This window comes from Molothrus ater, chromosome 2, assembly GCF_012460135.2.
Source record: "Molothrus ater isolate BHLD 08-10-18 breed brown headed cowbird chromosome 2, BPBGC_Mater_1.1, whole genome shotgun sequence".
Lineage (NCBI taxonomy): Eukaryota > Metazoa > Chordata > Aves > Passeriformes > Icteridae > Molothrus > Molothrus ater.
In genome coordinates, this window is record NC_050479.2 from 5,878,660 (window position 1) to 5,904,608 (window position 25,949).

Here is a 25,949-nt window from a genome sequence, read left to right on the forward strand (position 1 = left end):
TTCCAGGAAACTACCAATTATCATTTTGATCCCTTTAGGATTAAACTCTAGGAGGATTAACTAGGATAGCAAGATAAGAAAACAAATCCAAAGAAAGCACACTTTACAGAAGATTTAAAGCCTTCCACAAATCTGCACTTGGTAAGTTCAATGTAGTGCTGAATCAGACATGGCAGAACTCTGTGCAACCCACCCGTGTATGTGAGATCTTAATCTTCATTTTACAGCCCCAAACCAGACTGTTACCATCTGCAGCATCTGAGCCAAGTAATTTCAAGCTGATTTATTACATTTCTAACTCTGAACATCCATCATTCTGCAAACAGCCTAAAGGGAGATACCCTATACCTTAACTCACACTTTTTACAGTGGTCTCCCTCTAAAGCTGTCTGCCAATCATAATATTTAAATTCTATGTAGTTTACTTCATGTTTTCTGTAATTTGAAGTCCACACTGTATTTTGTTAACACACTGGGTTCCCAGATGAGGTGCAATGACTTTGGTATGCAAAAAGGTGCTACCACAGCACTGCACATCTCATTTGCTGTTCCCTTAAATAGCCTCACTTAACTGGCTCTGTTTCTGACATCATAGAAATTAGTGCTATTATTTTCTAAAAACATTATAAATTCTACCAATATGCAGCACCAAGTGTTTGTATTTACCCCTGAGACAAGCAAGCTGTACTCAGAAGCTCCAACAAACCCCAGGGTTGTGAGGGGATGTGATGCTGCTCACGACAGAGCAGCAGCTCATTTCAGCCTCTTCAGCACACAACTGGGTACCACAGACAACAGCAATTTATTTCCCTTCTCAGGGCTTTTCTAGAAACAATAGCCCAGTTTCTAGCATGCCTAGCAGCAACAGATCAGCTTGACTTGCAGTTAAGAGTGAAGCTGAATACAAATTTTGAAAGCAGAATCCATTACATGCTACAGAATTTCAGTTTTCTTTTATTACAATAGAGAGCGGTGAGAAGTAACAATAAAACTGGAACTTGGGGTGCATTCTGACACAGAAGAGTTATGAAAGGCAACAGAGTTTTTCTCACAGTGCAGTAATTCTTGAGGATGCACCAAAAGGATTATTTACCTCTGCAGTGAACTGTTATCAAGGAATGAGAATATTTTATCCCATCTAGACAGTAAATATACAACATAACCACAGACCGCTTTGGAAACCCATTATCAATAAAATTCTGCTCAAAGAAATTAAGCCAGTCCCATCTCTACCAGACCACCCAAGGTTTTATTTGGGTATCTAAAACCCATCAGGCTTTCCCAAGTTGGATTTTAGTCGGGTTCATTCAAATTCCCAAAAAGGATTTTGTCAGAGGAACTCAGGCAGAGGTTTGGTTTTTTTTTTCAGTCAAGCCCATCTCCAACAACTCTTGCAGCATAAAAATCTAGGAAAGACGCTTTGGTGTCGTGGAGCTCTTCTACGCTTCGTACTCAAATATTTTCAGGTCCTCGAGGAGCTCTTTGGCGAGCGCCTGCAGCTCGGCGTGGCGGCTCTGGGCCAGGGCCACGATGCGCTGGAAGGGCAGCGTCTCGCGCACCTCGGCGCCCGCCCGCGCCAGCACCTCCGGCTCCAGCAGCACCGACTGCAGCAGCCGCAGGGCGTGCAGGCAAACCTCGCTGTCCGGGTCTGAGAGCAGGGGAGAAAAGCAGCCAGGGCTTGTTAGTGCTGGGAGCCAGGACATTCCTCTCTCAGCATCTCTGCTGCTCAGAGTGACTCTGAGATACCTACGAGCTTCTTTATTTCAGCCCGGCCTTCGGTCGGGATTCTTTCGTTCTCATTCTCAAGGTTGTTTATTATTTTTTATCTGTAACATTTTTTATCTATAACATCTATAGATCACTTTTGTCTATAACATTTTTATCTATTATATAAAATATAATATCTATATTTTTATCTATATTCTTTTTTGGCCTGCCGCAGGTTGGATTGAGGCACACTGCCTGCCTCACAGGCGGTGTTATCTTTTTATACTAAAAACTACATGTACATTATTTACCATAACTTTCCAATACCTATCATTTATGTTAGACAGTGAGCTTCTACTCAAAACTAATCTAAAAGTGCCAACATCACAGCAGAAGATGGAGGCCAACAAGAAGAAGAAGGAGAAAGACTAGACACATCTAAATTCTTCCATCTTGCCTCCTGAACTTCTATTCTAAAAACTATTATTTGCCATAACTTATTTGCCGTAACTTATATAAGTTATTTACCATAACTTCCCAATACCTATCACCTATTATTAAACTATTACAAGCTATTATTTAAATAATAAATATAAATTAATTAAAATAATATGTAATAATTTAATAATATTTATAATTTAATTTAAATTATAAAGATAAACTATTATTTAAACTAATATAAACTATTATTTACCATAAGTCATTTACCATAACTTATATAAGTTATTTACCATAACTTCCCAATACCTATCACCTATGTTAGACAGTGAGCTTCCATTCTAATCTAAAAGTGCCAACATCACAGCAGAAGATGGAGGCCAAGAAGAAGGAGAAAGACTGGACACATCTAGATTCTTCCATCTTGCCTGCTGAACTTCTATTCCAAAAACTCGAAAAATCTATTTTTCACCCTGTGACTAACTATTATTCTACTTAAACTCTCTTGGCTTGTAATTCTTCATATAAAGGTTGGTAATTGTTTGTTCCAAGGGCTAAATCAAAGGCACAGGGGTCTTGGGCTCTGTGCCTGGGCAGGGGCTGGAGCCCTCCAGGGCAGCCAGAGGAATTTCCTGGGTTCTGAGATTCTTCTGGCTGCCCTGGAGGACTCAAGGCCCTGGCAGGAGGCTGAGAGACCTTGGCATGGAGTCAAAGACACCTGTGCTTTTGATTTTAGGCCATGGAAACAATTACCAACTTTGTGTGAAGATTTACAAGCCACAAGAGTTTGAGTAGAATGATAGTGAATTTGTCACAGGGTGAAAAAGTAGAAATTTGGGGTTTTAGAATCGGGATTCAAGAGACAAGATGGAGGAATCTGGGCATGTCCTGTCCTTCTTCTCCTTCTTCTTGTCCTCCATCTTCTGCTGGGATGGTGACACTTCGGGATTAGTTTAGAGTAAAGACAAACTATCTAACATAAGTGATAAGTATTATGAAATTATTCTAAATAAAGTACACATAATTTGTAGTATAAAAAATTAACACCACCCCAAGAACAGCTGCTGTACCACAACCTGACATGCTGGACAAACCTCAGCAGGTCAAAAAAAAAGTAATAAATAAAAAAAAATTAAACAACCCTAAAAAGCAAAACTGGCAAATCTCAACTTCTTCTTCAGTTGTGGGGCTAAGAAAAAAAAGACTTTCTAATACCTCAAAAGTCATCTCAACCACAAAAACCCAAGAGTTAGAAGTGGGTCTGGAAGGAATAATTGAAGTGTTGTAATTCCCAGGTGCTGTGCTGCTAGCTGGCTGGCTCTAGGAGGTACCTGCAAACCACATTTTTGTCCTCCCTCAGCAGCTTCTGCCCAGCAGTGTTTGTGAGGGAGAGATAATCAGGAAGCTTTTCCTTGTTTTTCAGATGTTGAAACTGCTGTAAAGCAGGGAATTTATCAACCTGAATTTATCCAGTCAGTACCCAGGATGTACTGTTGGATGCAATCCAATTTAAGAGCAGAACAAACTGCATCCCATGATTATTCAGACTTAAAAAAACAAACAGACTAACAATCTGCAGTAAATCATCAGGCTTTTCTTTAATTTCTTTTTATATGAGCCTTTGGATTTCCTCAAAGCTCAATAAAATATTAATCTTAATAAAACTTTCTAGCAACCACACATCAACCTTCCAAGTGTTTAATTCAGTCTGCACAAAATTGAAATGGGTATTGAAGCACTGCTGCTCAGGAATGTGCCAGGGAAATGCAGCAAAGACCTTTGACTGACTTAAGCCAGGAAGACATGTAATAACTCCACTGCTAAGAACACAGGATGCATTTTTAATTACTGAAACATTAGGAGCATTACATTTTAATCATTTGCAATGGCCCATTTGCATTTAATGGTTTACAGCTTTATCAAAAGCATGTGGTAGAAAGACTTCCTTATTCTGCACATTCTAAATGAAAACATCTAATATATTTTTACAGCTGAAGCAGTTATTTGTCCCACGTGCCATGCATTTTTAATGTGTTTTTCATTAGCATACCTAGTCTTCAGCAAGCATTTGATAAAGGATTGTGCAGAAAGGTTGACAAAATTAATTCAGATCACTTTGAGCACAAAATCACCAGAGAGACCAAAATCTCACTGAAGGAGCATAAAACCAGTGCAGTGATGAACCAGAGTGCACTGAGTTTGGAGGTTGTATTTGGTAGGGCTGAGACAAGTTCTTTCCTGGCTTATTTCACATGTAACACTGGTGACCTGAAAAAGGACTGAGAATTATTCATTAAAGCATAAGGATTGAAAGCACCCAGTGGGGCAGAGAACAGGATGTGATGGAGACTGAAGAAGACTCTGGATTTCAGCATGAAACTCACTGCTCAGATGGGGATTTTTAAGTAATTCCCAACAGCAGAAGGCTGAAGAATAATATTAAAGATTGTGACATCTGATCTACACCCAAAAGCCAGGCACTCTCTCTCTGTTCCCCCATTTTCCATCATAAATGGAAATTACCAAGTGTTAACCTCTTAAGAAAGGAGTTCTACTTTCTCCTGAAAACCAGCAGAGTGGGGTATAATCTGAGGACATGGGTATTGTCCAACCCCAAAAAATAATGTGCATTTTCTCCTTTTCTGTGCAATGAGAACCCTAGCTGTTGGGCATGCTGGACAATTTTAAACATGTCAGATCAATAAAGGCCCTGTGATTAGTGCTGCAGACCCATGGCACAGCCACTCTTATTGCTGACACCCAGGCTGAAGGCTCTAGGGAGTCTCTTTCCATCATCACCTCCAGCAGTGCCTGCAGGTGCACCTTTCTGAGTGATGAGCACTCGTAACTCTTGGGGAAATGCTGCAGCTCAGCCTCACAGGCAGCAAGACTTCATGTCCAATTTCCTGGCCAGCAACACTTCAGTGAATCCTTTTGAAAAAACCTAGCTACAAGTTTTGGTTTTCAGACTTATTCTGACCTAATCAAAATATGACTAAAAGCCTTGAATTTGTCTTCTCTTGCCTTCCATTTTTGCCTCCATGACTTCCACCCTGTGTATTTTTTAATGCCTATTTCTTTGCCTGATACAATGCTCAAACTCTGCACAGATCACCTCCCCCTCTTTCTGTTCTTAGTATTATTCTTCATTTATTCATTGGAAATAGCAGCCACAAACTACAGCCCAAATAGGCAAGAAGAAAGAAGCTTTGGGGAGTGAAATCTATGTATTTCATTTACAATCTTCCTCTGTGTGACATTATTCCTCCTTGAAATAAAGCCACTAATACTTTTAATGGCTCGCAGTACTGCTGGGAAGCTTCATATATGTAAGATGAAAAGAGCTTTGTTATTAATACTGTTACAGGAATCAATATTAATATTATCTGCAAGTGTTTAAAGGCTGTAGAAATTAAAGAATCGATCAGGGGAGATGCCTTAGCAGGGGAGCCAAGAAAATGAGGATCTGTAGATCAGGAAATGATTTCCAGCTTGACAAACAAGAATGTTTTCCAGTAAGAGCAGAGAGGTTCTAGGAAGAATCCCCAGCAGCAGCCAGGGGAGCTCAATAGCTTGAGTCACTCAAATGAAGAACAGATTAGGCACGCGGGCATCCAGCAAAGGAAGGAAATGATCCTGCACCAGAAGATGACTTAATACACATTTAACCTCAGATTGCCATTGTTTTGAATGTATTCTGAGATGTTCTGAGTTAAATAAATACATATGCCTTAAAATACACTCCCTGAGGATTACATGTGGTTTTGAGACTACTACTTATTGAGGATAATCATGCTTCCTAAGAGGATTTTAAAAAAATACCAGAGAAATCATTCTCTTGTTTCCAATATCATTAAGGACGTTTTCTAAAAGCCCTGTCTACAAAGCACTCAGAGAAATGTAAGGAATCTTCATTATTCAGCATTATATTTATGTCAACAGCTTCCAGATTTAGTCATTTCTACACTAGCTGCGTAACATTTTGTTTGTACAAGATCAAAAAAAAACCCTTTAGCTGTAATCAAATCAGTGCATCACATCCTCCCAACCACCAGAACACACATCTCCAACGACAATTTCAAAACTACCACCATTATTTCTGGAGAAGAGGGGGAGAAATCAAGCTGCTTGCCTCAGCCAGGATCACAAACCATAAGGTGCTGATGTAATTTTACCAAGGTGTTGAAACTGCTGGAGCTGGCTGACGTCCTGCAAGCTGCCAGCTCAGTTTGATGTCACTGGCTTTCAGTCACCGACAAAAGGCAGCTGATAACGTGGATGGATTTTAGTCACATCTGTCATTAGCACCAGCCTCTCAGATGAACTGTCCCCTACAGCAGTGTTTAAGTAATTGCATTACATCAATGCTGAACAGCTTATCCACAATTGGCTCAGAGTTGTGTGAACTCAATTTACACGTGGCCACACCATCCCCTGGCCACCTGAATGCAAGATTTACTGCCAGCACCCTGTTTACAGCTGTGCCTGTGTACAAGAGCACAGAAGTTCTCAAGGCCGAGTGCAAGGTCCTGCACATGGGTCAGGGCAATTCCAAGCACAAGCACAGGCTGGGGGATTGAGAGCAGCCCTGAGGAGAAGCACTCAGGGTGTTGCTGGATGAGAGGCTGGATATGAGCTGGCCATGTGCACTGACAGCCCAGAAAGCCCAAAGTGTCCTGGGCTGCATCCAAAGCACCGTGGGCAGCAGGGGAGGGGGGGATTCTGCCCCTCTGCCCTGCTCAGGTGAGACCCCACCTGCAGAGCTGCCTCCAGCCCCAGAGCTCACAATATAAGAGGGATCTGTTGGATCTGTTGGAGTGCGATATGGGGGGACATAAGGATGATCAGAGGGCTGGGGCACCTCTGCTATGGAGACAGGCCAAGAAATTTGGGACTGCTCAGCCTGGAGAAGGCTTTGGAGACACCTTAGAGCCTCTTCCAGTGCCTAAAGGAGCTACAAGAGAGCTGGAGAGGGACTTTGTACAAGGGAATGTAGTGACAGGACAAGGGCCAATGACTTTAAACTGCAAGAGGGAAGGGTTAGATTAAATATTATGAAATTCCTCACTATGTGTGTGATAAGACACTGGCACAGGTTGGCCAGAGAAGCTATGGATAACTCATCCCTGCTGGAAGTGTTCAAATTCAGGTTGGATGGACTTCTGAGCAACTTGGTCTAGTGGAAAGATGTCCCTGCCCACAGTAAGGGGTTGGAAGGAGATGCTCTTTAAGATTCCTTCCAATTTAAATCATTCTATGACTTCATAATTTCAAAAGCTTCCCAGCACTGCTGTAGATATGTTTCAATTCAATTCCTGTCTGATTCAGCAGGAAGGAGCAATCTGCCTCTCAGCCTTTCCTTGTAATGAGCCTGTCAGACTCTCTGTGATCACAGCACATCCAACAGAGACAGCCACAGCCATGGCTTCCCTTGAGTAAAATCTCTTTGCATTTCAGTGCTGGCAGGGCTGAGGCAGCATCTGCAACAGCAGTTTTCCAGACATTTCTATACTATTAATGGGTCTGAGGAGACAAGAAATGTTGTGATGCTCTGAGGGAAAGGAGCAGGGAGAACACCGAAGTAGAAAAAAAAGGCCAAGCTTTGCTGCTGCAATTCTTACAGACACAAATGCACTTTCTCTCTGCAAAATGTTTGCCCCAGCTCCTGTGTTCCAGCTGGGTTTCTGTCAGTCTCCTCCCTGGCTGTGTGGCTTGCTCCCACATGGAGTTCAGCTAAGGAGAATTGCCCACTCTCCTACAGAGACATGTTTGTCATGCTTTTATCAGGGAAATCCTTAAGAGAGACTCCTAGGATCCAAACTGAAGCAGCAATTCAGTCCCAAATTGCCTGGCCTCTACTCAGGGGATGGGAGTGAACAGGAGTTTGCACAGAGCCCTGTAGCTGGTGAGTAACACTGCTCCTCACAGAACATCAATTTGCACGAGCTGTTAGGCAGGGCAAGGACCCTGTCAAGAAGCTCCTGCTCAGATGGCAAGGACGGTCCAGAGCTCCATGTGGGCAAGCAGCTGAGTATGGAAAAGGGCAAGCATTCCATGAGACTTGCCCTGGCCACTCTTCCAGCATCCCAGATAACTGAGGCTCAGGGAATGAGCTGACATCCCTGCATTTACCCAAATGGATGTGCTCTTAAAGGGCAATCCTCTCCTTAAGATTAATTTCATCATCTGAAGAACAACATGAAGATGAATCAGGGGGAGTTTAGGTTGGGTATCAGCCAGAGGGTAGATGGGCACTAGAATAAGCTCCACAGGGAAGATGTCACAGCCCCAAGCCTGCCAGAGTTCAAGGAGCATTTGGACAACATCCTCAGGCACATGGTGGGATTCTTGAGATGTTTTGTGGGGTCAGGAGTTGGACTCAATGATCCTGATGGGTCCTTTCCAACTCAGCATATTCTATGGTTCTATGACAAGAGGATGAAATTGTTGAGCACTTGAAAGACTGGGTTTGATTTATGAACCAAAATTTGTTTTAATACAGACATCAGTTTATAAATATGATGGTTCTGTTTGTCCAGATGTATTTAAATAACAGGCTGCCATGCAAATAACCTGAAATTTCAAAAGCTCTCACAGCCATAACAAATTCAGACAGAAAACCTTCAGAGTTAGTAATGAAAAGCAAATATTGAGGGTGCAGGCAGCAGAGTGAGAATGTGCTTCATACAAGCATTTCTAATAGAGACCATCATTTGCAAAGAATTTGGATAAACAAGGTTGGATTTCCACATGGAACTGTGGTGGAGGAAACTGAAGGGCAAGATCTAAAATTAGTCCTATTTCTCTTTTTGTGTTTTGTTTAATGAAGTACCTGGAGCAATTTCCCAGCTATAGACAAGAAATGTCACTGACAAAGTGTCTCTGAATTCCACGCTTTCTCAAGTATCCAAAGAGACAAATTTTTTAAACTGCTTGTATTCAAAGAAAAGTGGGAAAAAAACAAAATAAAGAACAAAACCCAACCAACCAGAAAGCAGAGAAGAGCCTAGACTCCTTTTCTCCAGCACTCATTTGCTGGCAGATGTTCTGCATGATCAAAACTGAAAAATTTTAAATTTAGTCTTTATTATTAATACCTCAGCTGACTGTTATTTCTTATTCTTCAAGAGATCCTTGGCAGAGTAATGTTCCAATACACTTCTTTGGGAGTTAGAGAATGGAGGTCTTATTGCATCTTTAGATGGAAAACACCAGAAAAAAAATACTGACAAATCTCAGGTGAATTTCTACCCAATATGATACAGGCTTCTTTTTCTGTGGCTGAGGACAGGGCTTCTTTAAATCTGACAGTTATGTGAAACCCTCAGCCAGGACACCAACACAAGGACAGCAGCTGATGGAGGAAACTAAAGCTGCCTGTTTTGTCCAAGATGGGAACAGCTGCTCTGCAACAAATGGTGCTCCACAAGAGGAGAACTCTACTGATCCCACAAGCTGCTCCATGGACAGAAATCTGAGTCATCATTCATGTGCTTTATGCTGGTGCCAGGCTGGGAAGGTGTAGGCAGGCACAGCTGATACCTACACAGAGGATTCAGTGATCAGTGTTGGTTATTAAAGGGTGTCCATCTTTTAGAAAGTTTTAAAAAGGCAAAGGAAAAAAAGGAAGAAAAAGACAGCCCACTTCATGAAGTGATACAGCTACAGAGACCTGCATTATTTTCAAAAAATGTGTCAAACATTTGGTTTTCTCCTATGATCAGTACTAATTCTTGTTAGTGAACATGAAGTCACACCAGCTCATCCAGGTTTCCCAAAGACAGCAGGACAGTTTGCTGTTAACATTCTTACTCCACTAGGAACCTTTACTAGATTTTTTCCCTTCTTTCTCTTCCAAGTGGTGTATTCAACATCGAGGCACATTTCTGTCTCTTCAAAAATGCTGTGAGACAACTTGAATCAAATCCCTCTTTGCCTCAGATACAACAAAGGGAAATAAAGAGAATAGAGTCAATTCTTTTCCTCTCTTCATTTAATGGGAAAGACATTCTTCTTCAGGGGACAAGGAAAGGCAGAGCTAAGAGCTAAGAGCTCAGAGAAGGAGTTTGAGGGAATTATCAGCTGCATACAAGGCAGTGGGAGAAGGATGGGCCTGATGTACAGGCTGAGGTCATGGACATTTGGAGATTGACAATGAAAAGCAAACAGGATGATTCTCTGAAAATAAAAAAAAATAAAATCAGAGGATGATTTCTGGGGCCTCTCTTAGTGGGAATGGTGATAAAAGCATACAAATCTGGAAAGCTGTCATGTCATAAGCCTTAATCAAAACAGGCTTTGAAGAAGCTTCCTGCAGGCAGGCAGCACATCCAGGATACTCTGCCAGCACAGGGTAGTGCTCTACTCTCCTGCATGGAAAAACAGGACCTTATACTGTGGCAGCTCCAGGTATTTGTGAGCTGAATCTTGGCTAGCAGGACCTGAAGATGCTGGTCAAGGAAACAGGAGAGGAGCAAGAGTGGGAGGAAGCTGCTGAATTTTCCAAGTAGAGACATTTAGAAATAGATTAAATGTTGGAAAACTATGGAGATCCCACACAAAATGATGGGAACAAGATCAGGTCTTGGATCTGACCCCTCATCTGATACCCAAACCTGGCAGCTCTCTCTTGACAGAAAGCAGACTTCCTCCAAAGTCAGGAATCTGAACCTGCAGAAGTGCTTCATCGGAGAATCTTCCTCCCTTGCTGTAACTGGAGAAGTTTATTATCAAAAAGTTAAAGAATTAGCCATGATCATCCTTCTTTATACAACCCAGCCATAAGCAATTAGCACTTCCAAATTGCAGAGTAGACTTTCTATTTATTATTTCCATTAGTAGCTGCAAATTAATTATAAATGTTTCCCATTTCATCCTCTTACTTGACCTAGGAGCCTTTTTCAGACAACAAACTGCATCAAATTATTACCTTTTTGTTTTATCACAACAATTGGAAGGGCATAGTTGGGAACTCATAGCCAGACAGGATTCTTTGAGGGTGTATTGGGTTGGTATTTTTTGTTAGAACAGCTTATATATATATATATTAGCCAACATAAATTAAAAGGAAAACCTGGACTAAGACATGTAAAATTTCAAAGCACAGCTGAACAAAGGACCATGTATTTGATGTTCTCTGAGGATCCCATTTTTACCAAAATATATTAAAAATCCCTATAGAAATGGTGTTTTCCCTTACAAGGATTACTTAATTTCCTGAGACCTTGGAAGAGAGAGCCTGTGGCATTTCACAGCAGGAAATTATTTGATGAAAAGCTTGAGCAGCTACATTTTCTGTAAAACAGTTAAGGGAACCATAAGCTACACAAATAGCTTTCAGTTTACCAACCCTAACCAAAGCTTTTTCAAAAACTCAGCAACAAAATGATGTCTGGAAAAAGCAGATGCAATCTCCCTCATTTCAGCTGCTCTAAGTATTTACCAGTCATACTCCAGCAAGGTTTAAGCAGCACAGAGGGATAATTAACCTCCCCAGTCCTGTCTGCACACCAAAATCTCCTCATAAATCTCGAGAAAGCACAGGCAGGGCAGTGTCACAGCTCTGTCCCCCTGCTGTCCCTCACGAGCTGTGCACAGCTGCCAGCCCAGTCCCACGTCAATCCCTGCTGGCTCCTGCTCAGGGATTTGAAACCTCCCAAAGAGCAGAGCCTTGATGTCACTCATGCACCTGACAGTGACAACACGAGTCCTTGACGTCCTTGGAGTCCTGCACTGGCCAAAGGCACAGCTGGGAATAGCTCTCCAGCCCTGGAGCCCCAAATCCTATTAGAGCACAAAGCCTCTCTTCAGAAAGAGACACTTTTGCAATGGGTCAGTGAAGTTACAGACTTGGCTTCTTCCCCCCAGATGTGTACATTTTCCTCTGCTAATGGTAGTGAACTGATATGTGGTTTCCCCTTAAGGTTTATTTTAAAGTTAGTATCAAGAAACAAGTGGCTTTTTTAAAAACTACTTCACCAAATTTCTCCATTCCCTCTTCTTAAATCTCTCACCCTTAAACTTCACATTAATGGAGTATTACAAACAGTGTCAAAATTTTTGTGGGAAATACACATCTTCTCCCTCCAGCAATCTGCCCTTTATGTTTACTTTTATTCTGTCAAAAGCTAATCAGGTTACAGATATAAATTTCTGGTTTGTTATTTGCAACATCTATTGCAATTCTACAAAGTTCTGAAAGTCACAGTTTACAAGGTTCTCAGAGCAACTTACCATTCAACAGCCACCAAAGCAGGGGAATAAAACCTGGACTTTCACTGATGTACTTCAAGCCTTTCAAGTTGATACTCACATTGTAAAGTGACATTAGCATTAGCCTAGAATTGAAAGAAAGGAGATCTGAGGGCCTTTGATTTCTTTGCATGCTTCAGCACCTTTTGCCATTATGTCAAGTATGTACCAATGCAGAAGCCTGAGCTAATAGTTTATATTTTGGTAACCGAGATAAATCTCAAATTATATATAAACAATCTTGTGCAAACCTTTGTTTCTACTGTTAAACCACATATTCCAAACATGTGGAAAAGAGTAAGAAGGTCTCAGGGAGGGGCTGGAATGTTCTCTGTTCAGGAGCCAGCTTGGCTACTGCTCTCTCTCATGCCTGAGATAAACCTGTGTGTCACTGCCACCTATGTCCAAACAAAAGGAAATGATAATTCCAAATGGACTTCACACCTCACATCCAATTCTCAAACAAGATCTGATGGCTTAAGCTCCTATGCCACCAGCAGACTTTTGGACACTCTGTGGACACCTCCAGAAAGCAGAAAAGGCAGTGACCCATTGCAGACTAAACTTTAAGAGCTGTCATTTCTGTGCTCTGAGTTTGATTATTAAGGAGGAGAAGGAAGGAAGAGCAGATTTATTAAATCTACTGCACCAGTGGCCACTGCCAAGCAGGGAGAGGTGCTCTGGATCTGAAATTGCAGCTGGTAAAGGCCATACATTGCTTTTCATCCAGCCCCTGCAGCTCTGGCCTTCCAGAACAAGCCCTGACAAAAGAGCACAGCACTACCTATAATCACCCAGAATGGAAATGATCAATAAACCATCATCTTATAATGGCAATGTTAACATTTCTTGAGAATGTCTTTTACCCTTAATCTGTTTGACATTTGCAGTTAGAAATAAAGTGACGTAAAAAGGCGCTGCTCTGTTTGTATTTTTATTTCACTTGTTTGCTTTGTGCAGACAAAAGGGACTGGTGCTGGTGATGCAGGGAAGTGCTGAGGTTTTTGGAGTGCTGTAACACCCCACAAGCCAATGCAGTAGCATATTAATATATAACAGCATATTTACTTAAACACACTCACCTAGGCACAACAGAGAAGCATTTCCAGGCCCTTTATAACCACTTTCACCTCCAGTATCAGCACATTTTAGTAAATATTTTTTGTAATAATAGTTGCAAAAGTGCTTATTGAAGCAAACCTGACACAAATGATTACTGGATAAACAATACTTTCTGGTGTTTTTTTCTAAAATGTGAAGTGAGTCTTGATTATGCATTTCATACTCTTCCTACTTAGACAAGCCAAATTTAATTAACATCTTGTACTACTGTACCTGTCAATGCTTTCTTTAAAATCTAGAACTAAATGCACAGCTAAAGCCCCTGCTTGTCTTGCTAATACATGGGATTAGTATGTAAGATGTACTATTATATCTCTTTACTGGCTACTTTCAACTGCCACAAAAGCAAAGTTAAATGTTCTTAACCATTTAATTACAGCTACAATGATGTAAATGTTTATTGACTGTGTAACAATTACAAACATTGAACATACCCTACACTAATGAGAAGAAAAACCTGAAGTCTTTCACGTCTGCTATTTCAGAAAGGCAAGGACACCCTTGAGATTTCAGTCTCAGCACTCAGGTTGATGCCTGGGATATATTTATTCCATACTCACAGACTACAGTGGATATCACAGCAGTTTGGGAGTAAGCAACAGGCTCTCCCTGTAATTTATTTGTTTATATATTCATCCAAACAAAACACAGGATAGGTAGAACAAGAAAAGAGAACCCCTCTCTTTATCAGCTTACTTTGATACTGCTGTGTGTAGAACTGGACTCATGGTTTCCCCTGATTTGTCACACAGCAATGAAAAATATTTTTGAAAATAAAAGCTAGAAAATAATTGTAAAACCTCAGAACTAAGCAAAAGACAACCACAGCATTTAAAATTAAAAGCCAAATTTTTTCTTCAACTGACTGGATTATGAGTTGATGTCTTCTCATGCAACACCATGGTGATGTTTTAAGAAAAATACATTGCATTTCCAGAATGAACAGACATTTTCATCTGTGAGGTGTAGTTTTAAAAATGTATCTGTCTGTATGAATATGTATATAAATGTATGTGTAAACATTATTTATGATGACTGCAGAGTCCATCTTCACCTAACTTTGAAATTGCACTAGAATTTATGGCAACCTTCATATCATTGTCTCACAGCTGTCTTTCATTTTGTCCTGGCTTATGCTCCCTATGGGAGGAGAAAAGGGAGTTCATCTGACACATCTGCTTATGAAAATGCTGATTAAGGTTAACCAGCAGCTAAAAAACCTTACATGCAAAGAACAATTTAAAAACAAAACAACCAACCCTCCAAAAACCTTCTTTTCTGGGCTGGGAAACTGTAAAACTCCCCAGAAGGATAAGAAAAAAATATAGGCTTAGTTAGTAACAAGTTTTCAAACTGAACAGGGACAAGACACATACAGAGCTCTTAAAAATAAAAAGGCTTTTTTTTTTATTATGGACATGAAAGACAAACACAGGGAAACATTTTGCACTAAAACATTTGAGCAAATCAGCCTCCCTCATTCTCTGACAAGACCATGAAGAAATGTCCTTTATGGCATTTCCTCTAATGTCAGAATACAGCTTTTCTTTTTTTTTTTTTAATCCAATGGCAAGTTCAGAGTAAGGAAAAAAAATATTGGTTCTGTGGGAATCAGAAAATATCATCACTGCACTGCATTCAAGCTATTGTAACACATGCTTTGTATTTCTCACTCATCAACCACCCTGAGCAACCTCTTTTCCAAGCTTCCCTCCATTTGTTAGCCTACCAAACTGGCCCCTGTTGAATTCCTTGCTACCTCATGGGAGTGTTCTATGCATATTTTACCAGCAGTGCTGTACTGGCAGCCAAGTTTACAGCACCATGGGTAATTCTTCTGCAAAGCAGGCAGATTTTGAAGTGTAATAACAAGCAACCCAAAATATAAACTCAAAAGAGAGGCCCTCAAATCCAATTACATTAATACAATATGAAATGATCAAAAATAGTTTATCTGGACCCATAGACATATCACCTGAATTTAGAGTGTGTGCATAGGAACATCTTCCCTCCTCCTCTCAAAGTCCTCTTTTATTTTTACCCCATTTACAGATGCTGAAACAGCATGGATCCTCTTTTCAGGGTTGTTTTTTGGTTGGTTGGTTGGTTTGATTTTTTTTTATACACATGAAGGCACAAATTACCTTTTTTTCCATAAACTGAGATCCTCATACAATTCTTTCAGTTGGGATGTTCTCAAAAAACCCCTACCACTGACCTTCAAGCCCAGTGCTTGGGAAACAGAGTAAAAAACTGATCTCAAATCATCAAGTCACTATCTACAGCACAGGCTGCTCAGCTTTGCCCTCACCACCCAACAGGGAAAGGCAAACACCTACAGAGGGCAACCTGCTCCCCCTCACATGAGCCATCACCTGACAGCACCAGTGAGTGTGGGAAGGAGCCCAGGCAGGCAGCAAATGCTTGACATCCCCCTCTCTGACACTGAGGTTAGGCAAGATAAAACCTCTCCAAAGTGAGACCAAGCCTGATTTCATGGCTATCACATCCAACCTGCCTAAATGTGTGCCTGGATGTGGTCAAGTTACTGTAGCTGACAGGGCTGCTGTTTGTCAGCTGAGCTGTGACAGCTGCCTGGGGCATGAATTGGTTGTGTATTTATGAAAAAACCACCACAGTGGCTCAAACCACCTTCATGAACAAATGAACCAGGTGTAGAGGACCAGTGCCCACAGTTCAGCAGATGAGCCACTTGTTAAGCCACAGTAATTTGCTCAGCCAAGGCCATATACCCTCAGCTTGTAAGGTCTAGGAGAAAAAGGCAAAGACAATTGTTTATTTAATCTCTCCATCAGCTGAAAAGCACTTTTGCAGTAGCTGAACTGTGCAACAGGGCCTTGACTTTAGAGCTGTATTGCAAGGTCACTTTACAGGCATTGCCTCTTACAAACTGAAGTGTGTGGTGAATCTGGCTGCTAAAGAGCCTAAAATGATTTAATTTCTGCTCTTAGCAGCTCCATAACTCACTTTCTTCACTAAGGACATGTGACATTTTACACTTCATATTAGGAGGGAATAAAAATGAGTTCACATCTCCTATTATCTTCTTTGTAAAACTTGACCTCACACCTTCCTTATTTCACACCAAACTCATGACCCCCTCCCAGGCTAGAAGAGGGCACCCCTGCTCACCTTTACAATGTAATGGTGCTGAAGAGACTTCCCAAGAGACACAAAACCTGGATAAGGCTTTGTAGCCAACCCCAGTATATCTGCAAGGAACACTACTGGGAAAAGAGCTTCCAAAAATTATGTTTCCTCTGCAGGAAAGGAATAATGGGAGAGTGGGAAAACTACTGTAATTACTTGAGCTGCACTGCAAGATAATGCATTTCATTTGAAAGGGGCAAGAAAAGTCAACATACACTTTGAATTTGTTACAGAGTCCTGGCTTCATGTCTCCCAGGAGATGAATCATCGTGTCCAGCAATTCCCGACTGGAACTGACCAGGAACTCACGGCCACACGCCAGAGCAGCCACATCTGTGGGAAAGCCCAAAACATCACCAACAGTTATGTTTCAAACAGGAGTTTCTGCTAATTATCAGGACCACTAAAAAGATTGGTCAGCTGTGAAGAATGAACATTTACCTATGAGCATTGATATAAATTTCAGACTACATTCACCCACATAGTAAATACAGAACAACAAACACTGCTCAAGGCTCCTTCAAAATTCTGCACTGGTAAACAAAGCATTTATTCAGAATGCCCAGTGTCCCAACAGCAACACAGTAAATTGTGAAACAAAAGGCTCTATTCTTCCACAGGTAGTGTCTGACTGAAACAAAGCTGAACATTACAGGTTCCACTTTGAAGGAACAGGATTGCAGAGTTTTACAGCCACTCAATTCAATACACCTGGCACATACACAACCAAAACTCTTATGAACATCTACTCAAAAGTTGGTTTTTTTTCTACCTCTCTGCAAGTGTGGCATTATTCAAGCACAAACCAAAAGACAAAATTATTTGCAAAGGCTACTGTTCCAAAGCAGACTTTCCTTTATTATTTTCTCTTATATCTGCCCCCTACTCAGTACAGTGGCATAATGCATCAAATCATAATTTAATTATTTTATCTTTATTGACATCTAAAAATCCCACAATCAGAAAAGCTGCTCATTCAAGAATCACTTATTTATACCAATACCCACTGTTTTGTCTATCTTGCATCATGTCTTTAGTGTCATTTTGATAGTTAGTTTCAGAGAAATTCAGATGATATATCAGCCTCACAGCCTCCCAAAGCAAGCACAGTCATTCTACAACAGATATGAGGCTTTTTACTTATTTTCTGGACCTAAAAAAATATATTCAGCATGGAAGTCAGATTTATAACCTTCTCTTATACAGTCAAAGTGTGGTGTATCTGACTAGCAACATTTTTAAGCACTTTCAAAATCCTTAGCCCCTGCCTTAAACTGGGGCTGATCTACTTGCACCATCTGCAATCTGTAATCTTGTAGATGTTGGCAGCACTGGTGATTCACAAAGCAAATTGCTCAATGTGTACAAACTAATGTGAGCATACAGGACTGGTACAATGGTCCTTGTTTCATTCCAGACTGAGGGATGCAACAGGGAATTTCAGAACTGAAAAGCTCTTACCCATCTAGTCCTTAACAATGTCACAGGCAGCACAGAAGTGCCTCTAACAGAAGTGTCAGTAACAAAATTTGCTGGAATTTTAGAAAACCAGAAAGTCACCCAAGGTATCAACGGCGACAACTTAACTTTGAAAAGTTGCATTTACTGCAGCTCCATGAGGCAATACACATTCCCAGCAGGTGTGGAATGCTATTCTGAGACACAACATTAACTTACTTGTTACAATCCCTGCCAAAGCTAATACAAACTGATTTTCCTCAGAATCCAAATCCTGCTGTTTCATGTCTTCACTTAATGACTTCACAAAGCTCTCCATGGTCTGGGCAGTGATTGTGAAAAACTTTACTGCTTTACTCTGCAAGTATGGAGGAGAAGAAAGATTACACACACTACAGCAACTATAATTATTAGATGCTACAGTAAAACTGGTCGATCTTCCAAATTATTAAAACATCCAGTTACTTCAATAAACAACAGAAAATACCAAGTATTCACTGAGTGACATGTTTGATCCCCTAATATTTGAAACCATTACCTTAGAAGAAAACAGGAAACTACTCAAGACCACATTTATTCATAAAACTGAACTACTGCATATCTACCTCCTAAGCACACAATAACATAATCAACCAGCAGAATTAAAGCTTATTATCAGAAGTAAGAATGTTATCTCTTTGTTTTGCAGTAATTGCACCAGGTGCTTCACATTCCCCTGGCCTACTGCAGTAGCTTTTGTCAAAATCAGCTGAAGACTGGAGACTTAACATGAAATTCCTAAGAAAACAATGAAGTCCCCAGAATAAAAAGCAGAATTCAAATGGATCCTAATAGGACTCGTTAATTTTTGCTCAATAACACTAACAGGCTATGCAGAAGTTCCTTGGAAAAGGAAATGGAGGTCTCTCCTGGGTCACAGGCTGAACTTAAGTCAACCATGTCACATGAGAAAAAATAATCACCACAGCAGAGCACATGAGCAGGAGCACAGCTGTAATTTGGGACAGTCTTTTCCCCTCAGCTGCAATCCTGCTCTATTTGGGGTCATCTCAGCTGAGGGAGCACTACCTGGTACAAAGCTCAGGGCAGGTCAAAGAGCCTGGCCTGAGGTGCAGAGTCCACAAAGAAGGATGGAGAGACCTGTTTCTGTTTATTGGTAATTCTGACTAGTAAAACACTGCTGGAAGTCTATTTCACACAGAGGATAAGGCTTTAATAACCAAAATTGTGTGGCAGAGAGCCCATAATGCTGGGTTTCCCAGTGTCTTTAATAATTTTTCCAATTGTTTCATGAAGCAGATTAAACGTTTAGTCATTCCCAGCAGTGACCCAATGGGAGAGTTCAAGAAATGCCTGAACTTTTATTCATTTTGTAAAGTGACTGAAAATCTTCATACTTTTGCAAAATTACTTCTTTCACAGTATATGCAAAGCTAGTGGTAACATCTATTTATTCCTCCACTGCTGTACATTCACCACATTAAAGATGTACTCTTCACAAATGATGCTGTGGCCCCAGAACAACAGGAGTGAAGGCATCATGGAGGAAGAGGAAGAAGATAAGTGCAATTCTGCATGTGCTGGATGTAGTTTTTATATGGACACCACTCCTCAAAGACAGCAATTTTAACAGAAGCACTGACTATAGCTGAAGAAGCAAGAGGTGTGAGAGAAAATGAAGAGCCCAATAAGTCATTATGAAAATATACATTCACATGGGAACATGAGGGTACTAAGCACTCTGAGTAGTTGGTATGTTGCACAGAAAACAAGAGAGATCTTCTATCTGCCAGCCTCTTGAGGTTTCACTGGTGCCTTCTCTGCTGATCCTCCTTTCCACACAACCACTACTTAACTAGTGCTGAGTTCCAGCAGAGACCCAGCAGGTTTATAAATAGCAAACACTGCACACTCTGCACAGTCCCTTATTAACCTGACGGCATTTTCATGGGACTGAAGAATGTCTCACCCACACATGTTGAGATAAGGACAGTTCTGAAAGCAGCCATTAAGGTGCTTGAGCTCACATGGTGCAATGAACCCTCTGCTGTCTGTGAAACTCCTGTGTGAAAGCTCCAGGTAACATGAAAAATTGCTGCCACTAAATATAAAGTCATTTGTCACCATATGAGACAACTGAAGTAGCAAAACACCTTGTAGGATCCAAAATTTCTCAAGTTGAAGCAAGCCTTGATGCTGTTCTGAAATCAAACCTCCAGGTTATATTTCCATGTGAGAAGCCTGTCATATCTGGCTGAAGCTTTTTGAAAGACATCCAAAACAATCTCGTGGAAATTAATTTACTTCTTTTTTTGGTACATGCAGGTAGGAAACCTTGAAAACTCTCTCATGGTGCTTCTCTGAATGTCTCTTCAAATTCTCTCTAGGAACATGGGCAAAGACAGCAGGCATCTCTCCCCCACTGCTTTGAGAACTACCTGTGTCACATTTCAAATCTGCTGCTGAAGTTCTGATTTTCCCAACCCTTATGGACATAAAACATATACTGGTCACTAACATCATTTCAGTCCAGTTGCATTACAGGACTGGAAGAAAAATCTACTTCTGTATTACTTCAAAGGCTGAAAAAAGCTGGGGCATTGTTCTGTAAGGCATGACATGATTCTGAATTGATGCCACCTTCCCCATGTGCTTAAATATCAGCAAGAGTTTCAAAGCACCCTTGATGTTCTCATGCATTTGCATAGTTCACAGCACCTTCTCAGGGGAGGAGGGAAGAAGCTACAAGCTGTACAACTTGTCCCAAAATAACCCAAACCAAATATGTTGTATGAAAATCTCCATCATCTTTTAATGACCTGTCTCACTGCCAGTTGCAATCTGTGGTTGACACAATGCCACACAATCCATTTATGCTTTTCCTGGGAGTCTTGGTTCAAGCCCAGGTATGTTTCTCACAGTGTTAAATGCACCATCCCAAGAAAATTATGCCCCCAAATGTTGCTCTGATCTTCACCAGAAGTACAGCAGTTCAATAGGATTTAATGACTGCTGGAAATTACTAGTTTGCATTTCAAACCAACCTAACCCCAAAAGTATTGCATCTTCACACTTGGGTTTTTACCTTCAAACAAATCTTCAGGCAACAGTTTTGTTTTTAACTAATTCAACTGAATATTAATACTTAAGACTGCTTTCAACAACCAGCCTGGTTCTTTAAATTTTAGCTCCTTTATAGAGTGTTTTACAGATGTTTTTCCTAGTAACTGCTGCTGCTTGGATTTGGAATTATCAGAAGTTATCATTAATAAGGCATCACTGTACATCTTTCTAATATCCAATATATAAAGTTGTAATTGTGTTTTGGAACACCCAACTAGAACAACTCTTACAAACACATTGGTTTACCACTTACTATAATGAACTAATCCTATTCACTCAGCTGTTCATCATGCTGCTGAAAAATCAAGCCAAAAGAAACTGTGGCATCAGTTCACTCAGATTAAATACAGCAATTCCTTCTCATGTTGGCTGTGTCAAGAATGAAAATCATATTTTTATCAGGCTTGTTTCCTTAGTCCCTCCTAATTCCATCAGCTTAGCTACACTTGGCAGTGAAATCATGATAGCTGCAATATTACCATTGTCACTTAACTGTTGTTGTTCTGGTTTTGTGGTTTGTTATTGTTTTTTTTTTTTTAATAGTCTACTTGCCCATGTTTAATATTGATGATTTAATAAGATCCATGAGCACTGAGGGTCTCAATTTCCAAGAGTCATTCACATATTAAGGCAGCAGAAAGGTTTAAAGAAGTTGAGAATCAATGGATCTGTCTTTTCTCCATGGAAATAGCTCCTCCAAGCTCTCCACAGGCATGGAAACTATTCCATGTGCCCAGGAACTATTCTCTCCTTCTGTTAGCTTATGAGGATATTGTGCTAACTGTAGCCTTGCTTCAGTTTAGCTTTGTGTGGTGGAAAACAGATAACCCTCATTTGTTAACAAAAAAATAATTACTGCATTTATTCATAACACTTCACAGCTCCAACCTTTCTTAAACAAGAATGGATGGTTCCCAAAGAACATGCAAACCAGAAAACATTTTTGCTGTCCAGACAGTTTCTGAAATACATCCTCAAAGTGTACTCCACAGCAAGGCCTTTATTTTGAAGGTGCTTGTTTTAAAGGCCTGAGGGCATTCCCAGGAGTCAGTATTCACCTGCCATACTTACTCCTCCTAGAATAGACTTCACAGCCTCCTCATTGCTGGATACCCCCCAGAGCAAGGTGCACACTGCTGCTCCCATCTCTGTGCAATACTCTGCCTGCTGCAGGAGCTGCTGCTTGGCCTCGTTCAGCTGCTGCCGCAGCTCCAGCTTCTCCTGGAACAGCGGAAGGAAATTTTGGTTGCACTTCACGTCTCCCACACCAAGTTTCTGGCTAAGGGACAGAACAAGAAACACAATCATGGCCGTCTCTGAAAAGAGAGGGTAACCCAGAGCAGTTGCAGACACATTCCTTCTCTCCTGAGCTGTCTCTAAGTAGTGCAGGCTGACAGGAACCAGAAACTGTCCACAAGGTCAAACCAAGTGACCCCCTGAGACTGAGTGGCACCTAGAGAAGCCTGGCAGGAGACATCTCCCCCTGAGCAAACAGCTCCATGTCTCTTCAGGAGAGAAGGGATTTCAGCATTGGGAGCCAGCCTTCCCTGACACCTTCCAAAAGATACAGGAAACATCTTACAGGAGGGGAGGGTTGTTTTGTTTTTCAAAACAGGCTTCTGTTTTAGCCAACATGGAAGAGTTGCTGGATATCTAGGATAAATATTGTTGTCTCTTCCAGCTCTTTTCTGTTGGCATAGTCCTGAACAGCAGTGATAAAGCAAGACAGAGTCCCAAAAAACACACCTAAATTTGGAGGACCTTCCATTGCAAGAAAGCCAAGGCACCACTGTGCATCCATGAGATTCTGAACAACCTGATCAACTGAAAGCTGTGGGGCTGGAATGAGGTAACACAACTCCAAATCCCTTCCAACCCAAACCATTCCACAGCACAATGATTCTATGATCACTTAAGTGAGCTGCTAAGTGGTTCTTGCCACAAAGCATAAACAGAGAGCAGATCAACCCTACAGAACCAGAGCACAAACTCCATTTGGCAGAATTTTCTCCAATCACATGAGAAGCTGGCTGGAAGGATATCATGGAATTGGGCAGGATTGTAGGTCTCACTGGCTTCCTAATAGCTGCCACAGGAGTAGCAAAGCTGCTGCACTTCTTGGTTTAGAGCCAGCACAGACAGGGAGATCAAGGCAGGGATTCTGCAGTCTGTGTCTCAGCATGGGTGGGGGCTCCCAGCTAACTCCAGGTAGGATGGTATTAAGGAAAAAGGAAAGACCAAAGCCAGTCCAGGAAAACGATGCTAATTCAAGTATTAAGAGAGCATCACAGATTGCACAATGTCAAAAAACAGAAGGATTTTACTCTGCCCATTTTACAGACATGATATTTTCAAATTCACTGCAGAAAACACCTTCCTCAGCTCAGCCTTCCCAGTGTGTTTGGCTGTCAGGATGAAGTATGGGGAAATGAGAAGGAATCTTTTCTATGTCAATTTTGAAAGTAGCTAAACAGAACAAGACTTTCAACCATGTACTGTCATCAAGACTGTAAGTGTCTTGTTGGTTTTGGGGTTCACCTCAATGCTTCATGTTGAGGGTTTGTAAAGAATAGAAATGTAAACTCATCTGAAAATTTACCTAATATGCTGTCAAACAGTACAGAGCTGTGTGTGCTCTGTCACCAACTACCTCCTGATCACACCTACCAGCCTGATTGGCACTGCTGCTGATGGAACACGCAGGTGAGGATTGGTGAAGCTCAAGTTTAATTTCTCAAGCAGACTTTTGTGTGTATTTACTCTTTGGAGTCTCTCTCACCCATATAGGCAAAAGACTGACACTTGCTGCTGATTCCATAGGCAGAAACTCCCAGGAAAAGTCTCTTATTTCTTAATACTTTGATCGTTTTTAAGCAAATTAGCCAAATTCCATCTTTTACATGACTCACTGCCAGGTCTATCAGCTTATTCTGCCACCATGTGCATCCACAAAATGTCCTCAGGCATCTTCCTGCCTAATCCCTATATTCTCCCTGTCTTTTTCACACTGTCCTAGTCTTAGGGAAATGTATCTTTAATACATTTTATTTGCATTTGGATGCTAATACTGAGTAAGACATAAAATCTAGTAATACCACATCTAGATCCCCCAACAAGCATGCAAAGCCAGCAGAAAAAATGCCAGAATTTTTAATAGATCAAAAGCAACTTCAGAACAAAGAAATGAGGCAAGGAAAACAAAATAGTACATGCAAGAGCCAGGAAAATAAACAGAGCCTGCAAAAGCAAATAACCTGGCTGGAAGCAACACTCCTAAGAGCTCACACCACCCAGTAATCCCTGTGCTATGCAACACCACCACCTTCAGGAAAAGGTCAAGGCACAAGAACACAGCAGTGCCCAAGTATGGAACTGCAAAAAGACAGACAAAGGAGACATCAGCCAAGAATAACATCTGCACTTCAAGCTCTGCTCAGGTTCAGAAAGCACAGCAATTCCCTAACCAGTGATACAGCTCTGCATAGAGAATTTGGAATGCAAAATGTTGATTTATGACGGCCTCAGAAAAGGACACTGCTCAACCAGAAATGCATTTATTCCATGTTTGTTTCAGTGAATAATTTTCTTCTCCTTCAGAAGATAAATATGTAGAAAATAATTCAGAAACTCTACACAAGGATGCCTAGAGCAGAACAGCAACCAAATGAAAAACACCAGAAAAGCGATTAACAGGAACAAAAGTCACTCATATACACACACCATCTTGTTGTATCCTGAAAGCTGAAGGCCTTCACAACATCATGAGCACAATCCACTGAAATACACCTTCCTGGCATTTAACAGAACCCAGTCACACAACTGCCACACGCTGCACAACAACAAAGACATGAAGAGAAGAGCTTGGAGCAGAAACACCAAAATAACTGCTCCTAGGAAACTATCCATGCTTTAAGTAAAACTCATCCAAAAGAAATCATAAACTCAAACCACCTGCCCTTTATTTTGTACTATTAACAAGAATCATGGGTGGGACTTGCTTCATGAATATCTAAAGCAACAGCAATCAATTTTACAGGGATTTTTATCCTGCAACTGAAGACCTCAGTGCACAGCAAAATGAACTCTGTACCTCCTGCTGAACTGCAACATCTATCCCAGAAGATATTTATTTTGAAATAAGGAATATCCAGATTGACAATTCCATCATACCAAACTTCATTCCAGAGTGTTTTGTCTACACAGATATGCACTGAAAGTGCATTTCTGAACTCTTCGTTATTCCTTTTCAAAAATGAAGTAAGTTTTGTGGTTCATCAGTCCTTGTGCAATCCCAAGGCTGGCAAATGCCAGCAGTACAACCCCAACTGCTGATTATTGAAAGTGGTTCCAAGGAAATTAACTTTTGCAGCAAATAATCACCACTGATTCTCACAGGGAATCATTTGAACCCAAATGGCTTGACAGTCTGAAAAGCCAGTGTCTTTGCTATTCCTTAATTGTTAAGAATCTCTCCTCTCATAATCACTAAATACAATATTGACAGAGCAAGAGAAGCCCTGAAATTGCTCCTTGACTCTCAGCTGTACATGGCAATTGGATCAATAGGTGCTTTGAGAAAGACTATTAACACTAAACAAAGGTACACAGCTCACAGCAAACCAAGAGAGGCTGCTTTCATTCTGTACATTGCACTGCTGGAACTATCTCCTATTATCCTC

The 25,949-nt window shown here is 41.0% G+C and overlaps 1 protein-coding gene across 1 annotated transcript in view; it reads right to left on the reverse strand.

The window, feature by feature from the left end:
* Positions 1-926: 926 nt before the first annotated feature.
* The window catches only part of HSF2BP (heat shock transcription factor 2 binding protein), a 32,165-nt gene continuing 7,142 nt past the window's right edge, over positions 927-25,949 (reverse strand). Inside the window, exons 4-8 of the mRNA XM_036391342.1 lie at positions 22,342-22,491; positions 18,367-18,505; positions 16,905-17,022; positions 12,379-12,482; positions 927-1,648 (exon numbers count right to left, since the gene is read on the reverse strand). Coding sequence (XP_036247235.1) covers positions 1,440-1,648; positions 12,379-12,482; positions 16,905-17,022; positions 18,367-18,505; positions 22,342-22,491 — 720 coding nt within the window. The 3' untranslated portion in view covers positions 927-1,439. The remainder of the gene's footprint in view (positions 1,649-12,378; positions 12,483-16,904; positions 17,023-18,366; positions 18,506-22,341; positions 22,492-25,949) is intronic.